A 12,919-nucleotide genomic window follows, 5' to 3' on the forward strand; every position below is an offset into this window, starting at 1 on the left:
TGTCCACAATGTTGCTCCAGCAACCACAGCAGACCTGCTGCTCTGTCCGAGCCCCCTCTGCTCTGAGGGCACCACTGGGATGAGAGAAGCAGCGCTCTCGGGTCGGCACAAACTCTGCGGACCTTCCAGGCTGCCCAGAGCTCCAAGAATCGAGCTGGCGCTGCCTGAGGGGGCATTGAGGAACGACGTCTGCTAAGCTGCGGAGAAACTCACGTCCTACTGCGCCCCGACCTCGTCCGACGGGCATAGCCCGGGGTGAGGCCGAGCGTGTGGCCTCCGCGTCAGCACTTCAGCTGCATGTTTTATTCTTTATTCGCTTGACAAGAAACGTACATAGGATCCCAGAAGACACCAGACTGTCCGCTCCCCTAGCTGCCATGGTACAACAGAACCCCCCTGGGCAATCAGGGAGCCATGCATGGCCTGCTGAGGACAGTTCAGTCATTAGGGGGGGAGGACTCTGTCCCCAGGAAGACACCTTCCCTCGGCCCCACAGTCCTTCAGAGAGCCTTGCCTCTCACCCACCTCAGGCATCATCACAAAGAACAGTCATGCTGAGACGAAAGGGTGTTTTGCACTAGAAGACGATCTTAATACCACCACGTACTGGACAACGTATATAGATTACAAATATATAAATTATGAGGTCTACGCATATACAAAACCTTTCAAGGGGGACTGCGTTACATTCTAAGTCATGCCAGGGATTTGTCAGGGCCTTGAAAATGAAGCTGGCTCTCCATGGTGCAGATATGAAAAATAGAAGGTCTTTCTTACGGACCAGCCCTGCTCCTCTCGTGCCCACCGTGAAACCCTCTGGTGTGGTCGGGGCCCCTGGGCAACCTCAGCACCCCCACAGGCAGCCCGTCTGCAGTCTGCACCTTCCGAGAGAGCAAAGGGCTCGCGCCAGGACTCTTCTCCTGCGTCTCCATCTCCGCTTGCCGACGCCTCCGGACCCAGGGACTGCCCGAAGGCGTGGCACTGCTGTCGGAGGAATAATCCAAGCACTTGCGGAAGATCTCAGGACTGGTGCTTGAGTTCAGCCTCCCTTCCTCAGCCAGGGGAGATTTTCTGGAGACGCCTTTGCGTTGAGCCAAGGGGCTGCTCCAGGGACTCGAGCAAGGGGAGGCGTTGGGGCTCAGAAAGAGATTCTGGTGGCCAGAAGGACTGAGCTTGTTGCTGGCCACAGGCCGCCGGCCAGCCATGGGAGACGCGGGGTTGCTTTCGGGGTCAGAGGAGCTATTGGCGGATGACTCGTCACCCATGTATTGAAGCGCTTCGACCCTCTTGTTGAGGGACTTGCTCGGGTGGATGCTCACGGCGGGCTCTTCATCGTGGTTCTTGTCCTTGGGGGACTTCTTCTTGGGGGGCTTCATGCCAATCAGGACCGCTTTCATGGTCTCTTTGCCCTGGGATTCTGAGATCATGTACTCGTGAGCTTTGATGGCCGCCTCCACCTCCTCAAACTCCACAATGGCGCACTCTTGGGTCCCCACTTGGCTGTACCGGCTGCTGATCCTCCGGATGTCAGGGGGCAGCTCTCTCCCCGGCTTGAGGATCCGCACCGAGGAGATAATGCCAAAGCCCCCAAAGAGCTGAAGCAAGTGCTCCATCACCTTCTCCTGCACCCTTCCATTCGGCTGCGGGGTGGCCAGGGCCCACAGCTGAGGGGACAGGTGGAGATCATAGAGCAGAAGCATCTTGCTGGGAAGGTTCTCGTTGGGGAAGAGGGGGACGGGGGTGGTCCTCCTCACCTTCCGGTGATCCTCATTCAACTCAAGAGTCACGGAAGACTTCAAGGCATAGGCTGTGGTCCGCCAGTCTCGTGTCAGGTGCTTCACCTGAAGGACACAGAGCACGTGAGAAATGGTACCTCAAGTTCTTGTTCATCTCTGTTTAAGCCAGCCTCCCCCTCCCTCCAATACCACTGTAACACCGGTGTTACATGCATGTCGGAGCTCCCAAATCTGGTGCATGAACTTCCAATGGAGCAACTCGGATGGAACAGAGCTGCCCGACAGAACTTTCTATGACAACGGAGATGTTCTCCTCGGTGAGTTTGCAGGTTAACCCTCCAGGCTGTGGGTTAAACACACTCAAAGCCCATCTTGAACTAGTTATAAGACCCGGCAAGTAAAATGAAGATGTGAGTAGTAACCACTTATGAAGATTACATGAATAATGACAGACAGGTGCATACGAATCCCTGGGTGGTACAAACAATAAAACCCTGGACTACTAGGGAAAGGTAGGTGATTTGAACCCACTGAGGGGCAGCTCAGAAAACAAGCATGTCAGTCACAAGGTGACACGCCCCGGAAGTGCAATGGAGTCATTCGACGCTGTACACCTGGGACCCACTGCCAGGAGTGTGAATCAACTTGAGGGTAAGAACTTGTGAATCAACGCACAACAGGGTAAGGGTGGAGGGCTGTGCGCGGGGCAAACAGGTTGCTATTGGCTATTAACTGAAAGGTTGTCGGGCTGAATCCACCCAGCTGCACAGTGGAAGAAAGGCCTGGTGACCTACTTCTATGAGATGACAGCCATTGAAGACCCGATGGAGTATAGCTCTACTCTGACACACCTGGGGTCACCAGGAGTCAGAACGGACCCAACGGTAACAGGGTTGGTTTGGTTTGCAGTGTGTGTATGCATGTGTGCACATGTGTGTACACCTTAGGCCAATGCCAAGTTCCTAGTGAGCACGTAACACGTATCCTACGCAGTCCAATGACATTGGAATGGATACTGTCAATGGGACTCCGAGGGTTTGACAGGCAAATGCTTCTCTACAGTTGTGCTTCTGCTGTTACGCATTCATGAGAGTGAAGTGGATGATTTCAACTTGGAGTTAAACCCAACTCTGGCCTCATGGCGAAGGATGAGATAAACACCTCCCCCTCTGTCCGTGGTGGGCACTGGGAACGACAAGGTTGCCGTCGATGAAGGCTATCTTTCTACTGTGAGAGAGTCATTTTCTAGAGGCCCACTTGCTGTGAGGGGCACACCAGGAGAATGAGTCATCCCACAGAAAGGGAGGAGCTGGGCAGGGCGGGAAGCCTGGGCCAGGAATGGCAAAATCTCCCCGAGTCCTCATGGGAAGAGGCCAGGAGAGAAGCCGGGTGTGCTGGCTGCCCCTGAGCCTGAAGCAGGAACTTAAGGGGAGCCCAACAGGGGAGGGCTCATTCAATGGGCAAAACAAAGACAAACTCACGGCCATCGAGTTGATGTGGGTTCTGTAGGGCACGGCAGAACTGCCCCCGTGAGTTTCCCAGAGGGCAACGCTTTCCAGGAGTAGAAAACTCCATCATTCTGCAAGCATCGATGGCCAAGAAGGGGGGCACTACTAGAGGTCAGTGAGGAGGAAAACACAGGCTCCCAGACAGAAAGCGCTGTCCACTCTAGCCTATGGCCTCGGGCTGGAGTAGCCCAGACTTGGGCTCAGGGTGTGAGACTACTAAGTCACCTGCTTACAGACTCGGTGCGCTGGTGGATGTGGCGCTTGCAGCTAAAACCGGATCTCTGGTTAAAGGGTTGGATTTCAGGTGGTCAGAGACCATCAAGAAGGATCCAGAAACGGGGAAAGACACTTTAAGACTGGGAAATCCTGGAAACAGCTCTCTGCAGGGGAGACATGGGGGAGCCTTCTGCAAAAAGCTACCTCTCAAGGCAGGACCCGTCAGGAGAAGAGGAGACGCTATCTCATGGGCTGAGGCCTGAGGAAGGAGTGACTGTGAAGAGGAGGTGCCTGCCTCACTCCGGAGCTAGAGAAGCTGCCAGGACACCACGTCCCATCAAAAGAGAAGCAGGCTCCCACCAGGACCACGCGTCCCTCCCCGAGCCCGAAGGAGGCCCGCTGGGAGATCCTGCTTACAGCTGGGCATCCCCAGCCTGCGTCCAGGACCCTCAACCAAGAAACCAGGAAGCCTTGTCCTTGTGCAATTTCTACAAAACAACAACAACAAACTCACTGCCACCGAGTCAGTCCTGACTCATAGCGACCCCACAGCACAGGCAGAACGGCCCCTGTGGTTTTCTGAGACGGTAATCCTTCAATGGAGTAGAAAACCTAGTCTTTTATCCCAAGGAGTGGCTGGTGTTTGAACTGCTGAACCCTTTATATAAGAGCTGTTCAGGCACCCTCTTCATCAAACCCTTAACCGTTGATGCTATGCAGGGACTGCACACAGAGGGCAAGAAATCTCCCAAACCGATCCGCAGTGCCGCTGAAAGGACAGGAAAGCAGGCTGACTCTCAGGGGCCCTGGGAGGGAATAAAGGAGTATACGGGGAGCTTCAAAAAGTTTATGGAAGGAAACATCCCCTTATGTGTGTGTGTATATATATATATATAAATCATTTTATTGGAGGCTCTTACAGCTCTTATAACAATCCACATATCAACTGTATCAAGCACATTTGTACATTTGTTGCCATCGTTTTCAAAACATTTTCTTTCTACTTGGGCCCTTGGTATCAGTCCCTCTTTTTTCCCTCCTTCCCACCCTCCTGACCCCTTGATAAATTATAAATTATTATCTTCGGATGTCATCCCACTCTCTTTTTGTCCCGTTTCCCCGTGGGCTTTCTGAAGCGCCCTCATACAGAGAGCTCACGGACGGCTCCAAAAGGCTGCTTCACTGTGAGTTCCTTCCACAGAGACGTTTTCGGTGAAGGTTAGCTCACTGCTCTCTGGACGTGGCTTTGAAAACTCCTAATCACCCTCCCAGAGCTTCTTTAAATGTCACTACCACTGGGAAACCCAAAACTAACCCAAACACGCTGAGTCAGCTCCTATTCACAGCGACCCTATCGGACAGGGTAGAAGTAACTGCCCCCTTGAGTTTCTGGCGGTCAATCTTTACAGGAACAGAAAGCCTCACTTTTCTTGTGGATTCCAACTGCTGACCTTGCAGTTAGCAGACCGATGCGTAACCCACGGCACCAACCAACAAACAAACAAACAAACAACTGCCATCAAGTCAATATCAACTCATAGCGACCCTATAGGACAGGGTAGAACTGCCCCTGTGAGTTTCTGAGACTGGAACTCTTTATGGGAGTAGAAAGCCTCATCTTTCTCCCATGGAGCTGCTGGTGGATTCAAACTGTGGACTTTATGGTTAGCAGCTCACCACGTAACATCTATGCCACCAGGGATGTACCATCTGGGCCTCTCAATTCTCCAGGGAGAGCTAGTTGGTGTGCACAACTAGTTCCTGTAGTGCCTTCTCTTCCCGTGATGGTAATATTAACAATGGTTGTCCTGTACCCCTTCAAGGACCTCAGCCTTTGAGCACACACGGGAGTTTTTCAAGGGCATCCTATGCCTCACACAGACAGGGTGCTCGGTCAATAATCAAGAAAGCAGGCCACAGAAGAGGGCAGAACCTACTAGTGAGAAGCGCTGCAAAGAGACCAGTTTGTCTCCAGGGCTCTCTGACAACGTGCACAGACAACTGGCCTGTGGCCCACCCAGCGCCATTCTGTTATGCAAGAGGGAAGCGGTGCATTCCCACTCTGGCAAATACCCTTGTCCTGAGGGAGAAGTGGAGTTCTGACACCAAATGCTCTGTCAACTCTGAGAAGCAAGGCATTCACAACCTCATTGCAGGAGCAGGGACAAAAGGCCCACCATCCGGACAGCAGGAATCATAATTATCCCCTAACTCAACCTCATTTATTTATCTGACATTGTATTGGGAATTAGACGAGGCGTCACTGAGCAAATCCATTTCCCGGTCCATGCGGCACACGCCTTTGGTGTCATGCCACTGATGGCAATCCCCACAGGGCAGCATCCCTTCTCCCACCCCCTCCCTGGGTTTCCTGTTTCCACGCCTCCTGCCTTCTGCACTTTGGCCTTGGGAACACGCTGCCCTTCTGATCTCAGATGGTTGGTTATACGAAGGGGCACATACCTCCCTCCTGTTATCATTTCTCTGATAAACCAAAAGTCAAACTCACTGCCATCGCGTTGATGCCGACCCACAGGGACCCCTTGTAGGTTTCTGAGTCTGTCACTGTACACAGGAGTAGAAAGTCCAGTCTTTCTTCCAAGAAGCTGCTGGGGGTTTTGAACTGCCTACCATGTGGATCGCAGCCCAACATGTAAGCACTACACCAAGAAGACTCCCCTTCCCCAGATACACCTGTCTATTCCATAGCGCCATCACTGAGATGAGTGTCGCCATCAGACACAGATGGGACGCCTCAAAGATGGCTCATCTCCAAGGTTTCAGGAGGTTCTTTCCTGCCTTCTTTATGCAACTCAGCCCATGAACAACTTGGCTTCCACATCACACTAGGCCTGAGAGGTCTCGGTCAAGGCCACTGAGGCCCTCCCCCTGGCAGAACATCTAGCTACTCACTTACCTGGCAAGACTGTGGGAACTTTACCAAGGACAAGTCATGTCATTTCCAGCTGAGACCCATCCCAATACCTAGGGGCCCTTTGACTAACAAGGAAGGATATTGGGGGGCACAAGTCCAAAGTCCTTCTCGGGTTCATTTTTCTTTCTTTTCAGGCCTCAGAGAAATTTTAAAAACTCTCTAGGCAACAGGTCTTGATGGATTACCAAAAAAAACCCCAACAGTTTAGAACTACAGCCCATCACACCTGGACATCCTGGAAGCCACTTCTGGGAACAGAGCCTCACCTTTTTGAAGGACGTGAGCAGCTTGACGCTCACGTATCCCAGCTTGTTCCTCCGCACGTGCTTCAGCAGGAAAGCATCCTTCTCCAGGTTTTCATCGGAGAAGTAGAATTCGATCTGCTCCACCAGCTTCTTGATCAGCTCCTTCTCTGGGGGCTTCCACTCCTGGTCCAGGTCTTCACGATCGTTCTCGCCCCCGCTTGTCGTGGCGCTGCTGGAACGGGAAGACACTTGGTCACACCTGAACCGCGCTCCCCAGAGGCATAGTCTTTTAAGGGATTCGTTCTTCTTTCCAACCAGGTAAAAACACCTGAGCTTGTGATTTAAACAAGTGTGGAGGCTCCTTGGAAGACAAACAGCATCTACCCATACTTACTTATGTGGTGCTTTGTCATGAAAAGAGCCCTGGTGGGTTTACACACTGGGCTGCTAACCGCAAGGTCAGCAGTTCGGACACCATGAGCCATTCAGTGGGAGAAAGGTGAGACTTTCTACTCCCATAAAGTTTTACAGCCTCAGAAATGCCCAGGGACCGTTCTACTGGGTCCTGTCGGGTCCCTATGAGTTGGAATCAACTCGATGGCACTGAGTTTGGTTTGGGAATGCATTTGTCCCTGAAAAGGAACCTTCCTGGTGTGGTGGGGTAAGTGCTGGGCTGTTAACTGAAACATCAGTAGTTTGAATCCACCGGTTTCTCTGTGGGAGTGAAAAGAGGCCAGGTATGTCTGTAAAGATTTACTGCCTTATGGGGCAGTGCTCCTCAGCCCTATAGGACCACTGTGAATCAGAATCAGCGTGACAGCAGGGAATTTGGATTTGGGTTCTTGCCCGAACCATGCCCGGCGGGAAAATGTTAGTGGGACATCAATGAAATGAAAAGGGAGCTCCAAGAGATGGAACAAATGTTTTTTCATTTTATGAGAAAATGTTTATTCCCTACATAGTTGTTTTAAAAGATAGGTCAAAGAGACCAGCCGAAATAACTACAAACGCATAGTGCACTGAGCCCAGCTGCTGAAACCAAAACTCCAAAGTCACTGCCACTGAGTGTCTTCTGACTCACAGTGGCCATAAAGCAGCCCTCTGGGGGCGTGAATCTCGCCTTCCTTCCTGGAGAAGCTGAGGCCTGGCCATTAGCAGCCCAGTGCGTCCCGAGGACGCCTTAGGATGTCCGTGAAGAGCAGGGAATGGAGTAGGGCGTGTGATCATCTCCATCGTCTATCTTAGAGCCTGCTGTTCCTCTCCAGCTCGGCCATGTCCAAGTCATGCCAACTCAGATTTATGGGAGAAGCAGCTCATTCAACAAGACACCCTCAGCTCCCTTGTGTCCCTTACTCCCCGGGTTGGCTCTACGCCTCCAGCTGTTCACCAAAGACCTCAGCGGCCCTTTCCTGGTCCCCTTCCTCCATCTGCAGCCTTCTTACCCTCACTGCAGTATACGATGCAGTGGCTTACCCATGTTCTCCCCTGAGCTTGCATGGCTTTGTTCTTTTGTGGTACCGCTCCCCCTCAACCCGAGACTGCCCTTTCAGATATTCTTTCTTCTCTCTTTAGGTAGCCCCCAAGTTTGTCAATTCACTAGTTCACTCAGACGAGGCAGATCTAGGATTCAAATTCAAGTCTCTGGTCTACCAATTCAGCTCACACAGCGTATTCTGTATTATGTTAGGACCTTGCTACGGAGTCTGGAAACCCAAGCCTATCCACTGACACATGTCTAATCGAAGTCCATGTCCACCAGCTGCTCTACCTGAACAGACTTCTCCCTCTTCTTGACCCTCCTCAGGAGACGCATCCAGTCCAAATCTGTCTCCCCTCAATCCAACACAATTTCTCTGGTTCTGCCTGTCAGACCTTTCCACTTGGTTCCTATGATTCTGCTGCAAATTCAATATGTGCACAATTGAATTCACCACCTTCTTTGAGACTGACCCCAAGTAGGACTGAAACCCGAGCTTACCAAGAGATGATCTGTGTGTGACCAACCTTTCCCACACTCACACCATGTGTGTGGGATGATTCTGCATCGGGCATTTGCACCCGGTGGGTAGACAGGCAGGTAGCCAGAGAGCCCCTAACAAATGGGCAGGAAAGAGAAGATGGTGTGAAACCCCAGCGTCAGGACAAAGGGAACGTCTTGCACTTGGAAGACGCCTCCCAGGGTGCGAGTGCTGTCCGTGGAAGCGCGGTGTCTCCAAAGGGTGAGTTGAAAGCCTGTTACCATCTGAAAGCATGCTGAATTCTTTCCTGTAATAGCCTTTGCACAAGAAAGATCTTCTACATTTATACATACATCGATGCATACATATTGCTTTCAATATGAGGCTTGGGGACTTCTTGTCAATTACAGCTGTCCTGTGATAAGCATCTATCTTCCCTCCCAAACTGCCTCATCACCTGCTTTCACTCTTCGCCCCTCTCCCAGGTTTATGTACTCTGGTCCAGAACCTCAAATGCTTCTTCTACCCCCTCTTCCCCCTGCATCCCCAGCCTAGCCCCTATCTAATAAGCTCCGGGTCTCCATCTCTTCTCTCTCCTCCATTCCCACTGTCCTCATTTTTTCTCCCCCGGGTACTATTAATAGTTCATCTAGAACTATCTTGGCCATGGCAGCTGGGCACCGCCACTTTGGCTGGTGGGCTTAAGGATACACTGCATGGCTTAGACGTAAAAGTAGAGATGCGTTGGCCTCTACACTCTCCTCCACGAGGAATCTGTTCCCTCCAGAAGTCCTGGCTCTCCTTACTTCCTTACAATTATGGGGGCTGATCAACAAGAACTGCCATTGTCAACCATGACAAGTGTAAGCCTAAGAAACATTGACCAACCAGCCAACTCACTGCCATCGACTCAATTCTAACTCATCCCCTTTAGGACAGGGTAGAACTGCCCTTTGATTTCTGGGACTGTCACTCTTTACAGGAGTAAAAAGCCCCGTCTTTCTCCCCAAGAGCAGCTGGTGGTTTTGAACTGCTGACTTTATAGTGTGAAAGAGTTGCCCTATAGTTCAAATGGGAATAATCTGCATATATCCCAGATCAAAATAGCCCACATTCCGATAACTCTTTGCACTGGTTGAAGAGTTTCTATTAAGAAAGACCCCCTTTGGCACCTTATCATTTGTCAATTTACCAAGCAACTTGGAAGAAAGAAACAATACATCAATATCGTGCCAGTGTCTTCAAACTTCACAGGGTGCCTATTCCCCACCCAGGTGATTGGTTCAAACGAATAGTATTGGAGAGTGAACTACTTTACATTGTTTTAGCAGGAAAGCAAAAACCAAACCCTGGTGAGTATGATGATTCACCTGATGAGCAAGACATTTGGGCTTACTTTTGAGTATCTGAATTGCAATTTTTTCCCTTTTCCGCCAAGATTCTGTAAGACATTATGAAACCTCAGTATGTGGACCAGATTCTCAAGGCTTAAAGGGGACAGTGGGATATATTTGGGGCCCAAAGGATGACGTAATGACACAGCTGAATGTCTGGCAATGGATTGACTTAACCGAGCTGAAAGAACAAAATGTTGAAGATCTTCCAGGAGGAGACTTGCCGAGATTTGCTTGTGCTGTTCCTGGCAGACAGAAAGCTGATTATTTTCATGTTTGATGAACTTTCTCCTTACCTAGTGTGTTAGTCCCGGTAGAGTAGAAAAACAAATTCACAGATACTCATGTATGTATAAGAAAAAGCTTTATATACAAGAACAATTGAATACTGAGAAAACATCCCAGCCCAGTCCAGATCAAGTCCATAAGTCTGATATTAGCCCATATGTCCGATACCAATCTATAAAGCCCTCTTCAGACTCACAAAACACATGCAATGATGTCAAATGCAGGAAGATCACAGGCCAGTGGGTGGGAAGTCTGTGGATCCAGTGGTGTTGTAAGCACCTCAGCACTGACAGGGGTCTCCATGTGGTTTCCCCAGCTCCCAGGGCACAGGCTTTATCAGTGTACCACCATGTGTCTTGTCAGTAGAGCGTCTCTCAGGGAGTGAGTCAGAGAGAGAGTCTCCTGCCTCCAAGGAAGAAATACAGGAATACCCAGAATCCTCAGGGGAAGGCCATGCCCACACAGAGGCCTTATTAGCTATACAGTGATTGACTTCACCCCTTCATTCACAAGGCTCTGAAATTGACAACAGATTATATAACTACCACACCTCAATGCCAAGCAGCATTTAAATGTAATAAATCCAGATGAGCATATCATTGTGGTGGAGCATGAGCCACACGAGTACCAGACTATCTCCCTGATTTCATCTGCTGTTTATAATGGTAGACCAGGTGCTTATGGCATTGTCTTCGTGCCTGTTAGTGTGCGAGAAGTCAGAGACATGTTTTTAATGGCTATGTTCCAACAGCAGATGGGAGAGTCAAGGAGGCATCGCTTGTTTTTGAAGTGGCAGAGGCAGCAAATGAAGGGGTTAAAAAGATGTGCATGTATACAATCCAGGAATGAAGGAAAAGATGGGAGTGATCGAGTTAGCAATTGTAGCTGGAGAATTGAGATTCTGAAACCATGGTAATGCTGGGGAAATGGTATTGGCAAAATGCCGTTTCCCAGATGGATTGCTGGAAGACTTAAATCTGATGTGGGAGAAGTGTCTGTAAATGTCAGGGAAAAGCCACAGAAGATCAGTCCCAAGTCAATTGAAATTGTTCACCAATTGCTACATTAAAAGAGAGAGATGTTGCTGCTCATCCCCAATTGTGTCTGATGTCATGAAGGCTCTTTGAATGGAAAACATCACTGACCAAGAGGTGCAGGCATCATCGAGCAGTGGATGCAGCAATGAGTAGCTTTAGCGCTTTGTTCGGGCAACCATGCTGGTGTCCGTGTAACGGATAAACCATCTGCTGTTTGGACTCTGGGCAAAGCGTGACAGCAGCCAGAATAGGCGAGGGCTTCGTATGTCATGCCCAGCGGCCAGCCTTTGTTGTGGAATAGGACCTCTTCACAGCTACCTATCTCCAGGATCGGGTCATCCTTTCCGAAGGTAACTCTTCTCACAGCGCCGCTGCAAACAGTTCTCCAACCCTTTTGTCTCCGCTTGAAATGACATTCAGAAGAGATCCAAACATCGGCCAGATCCGACCAACTCCATTCAATTAAGGATGGGAAAGAAAAGAAGAGTGGGAGCTACTTGCTCTTGGATGATTAAATTTAAGAATACTGATGAGCCTCTTTAATGGAATACATAGCCACATCTTTCTCCTTCCCAATAGTTAGGTTGTTGCAAAAATAATGTTCATAAGAAGTCCATATTTTTCATGTTAATTGCAAAAGGAAAGGCATGACTTTACAATGGAGAGATCACCTTCACTCGCTTATTTTAACTCCGTGACCTACCTAGATGTCTCCAGATGAGATGCAATGTAAACACCGCCCTGCCTGTGAAATGTTCTCACCAAATGTCTAATATGAACCTAAGCACTCCTTGTTCTAACTTCCACTTTACAGAAAATGCATTATGAAGTAGCCAGTTAAATGACGCCATGAGAAAAAAATTCAGACCCATCCAAAATGTGAGACTTCCAACAGGACACCTGGCTTTGCATGCCTGGAATCTCGATGCACTGTTTTTTGAAGCCCACTGCTGCCAAATAGATTCCAATCCACGGCAATCCTAGTTAAGACTACTCCAGCAGTTTGTTCTTTTTAAAGTATCATTGGCATATAATTCACATATCACACAATTTAATTGTTCCTATTAAGAGTTGTGCAATCAGCACCACAATCAACCTCAGTGAGTTTTCTTCTCATACTCACTTTATTAGGTTCCCATTTCCCCTTAAGCTCCCCTGCCAGGCCATAGGCAATTATTGATAGTTACTGTCTCTATAGATGTGCCTCTCAGGGATTTCACACACAGAAAATCGTATAAAAAACAAACAGGAAGCAAGCAAGCAAACCAACCAACCAAAAGAAAACCCCAACAACAATGATAAATAAACAGGAAAAAACCAAACCAAACCAGAAAAACCTCAATTAAAAAAGCAGAAAATTCCACTCAGTTACAGTGCCCTTGATCAAGTCCTACCAGGCCTCTTACACCCTCCTCGCCATCAATTTTGGATCACTTGTTGTTCCCTTGTCTCTGGGTTTGTTAACACCACTTACTTTCCCACCCTATCCCCCTCTAGCAACCAAGCCCACGTGGAAAAAGCACACCAGCCTGTGTGATCACGAGGTGTCGATAGGATCAGGTATCAGGCATCAAAGAACCAAAATATCATATCATTGTGAAC

General features: G+C 49.5%; 1 protein-coding gene and 1 pseudogene across 1 annotated transcript; one reads left to right on the plus strand and one right to left on the minus strand.

Annotated features, from left to right (window-relative positions):
* Positions 1-294: 294 nt before the first annotated feature.
* Positions 295-7,118, minus strand: LARP6 (La ribonucleoprotein 6, translational regulator). Its single transcript, XM_045285659.1, has 3 exons — positions 7,093-7,118; positions 6,662-7,001; positions 295-1,841 (listed from the first exon to the last, which is right to left on the minus strand). Exons 1-3 carry the CDS (start codon positions 7,116-7,118, stop codon positions 774-776), a joined length of 1,434 nt encoding a protein of 477 aa, XP_045141594.1. The 3' UTR covers positions 295-773.
* Positions 7,117-11,832, plus strand: LOC101652431 (annotated as a pseudogene).
* The last annotated feature ends 1,087 nt before the right edge of the window (positions 11,833-12,919 follow it).

The sequence above is a fragment of the Echinops telfairi genome, unplaced genomic scaffold, assembly GCF_000313985.2.
Source record: "Echinops telfairi isolate 266 unplaced genomic scaffold, ASM31398v2 ScPeMD7_7475;HRSCAF=8513, whole genome shotgun sequence".
In the NCBI taxonomy this organism is placed as follows: Eukaryota; Metazoa; Chordata; class Mammalia; order Afrosoricida; family Tenrecidae; genus Echinops; species Echinops telfairi.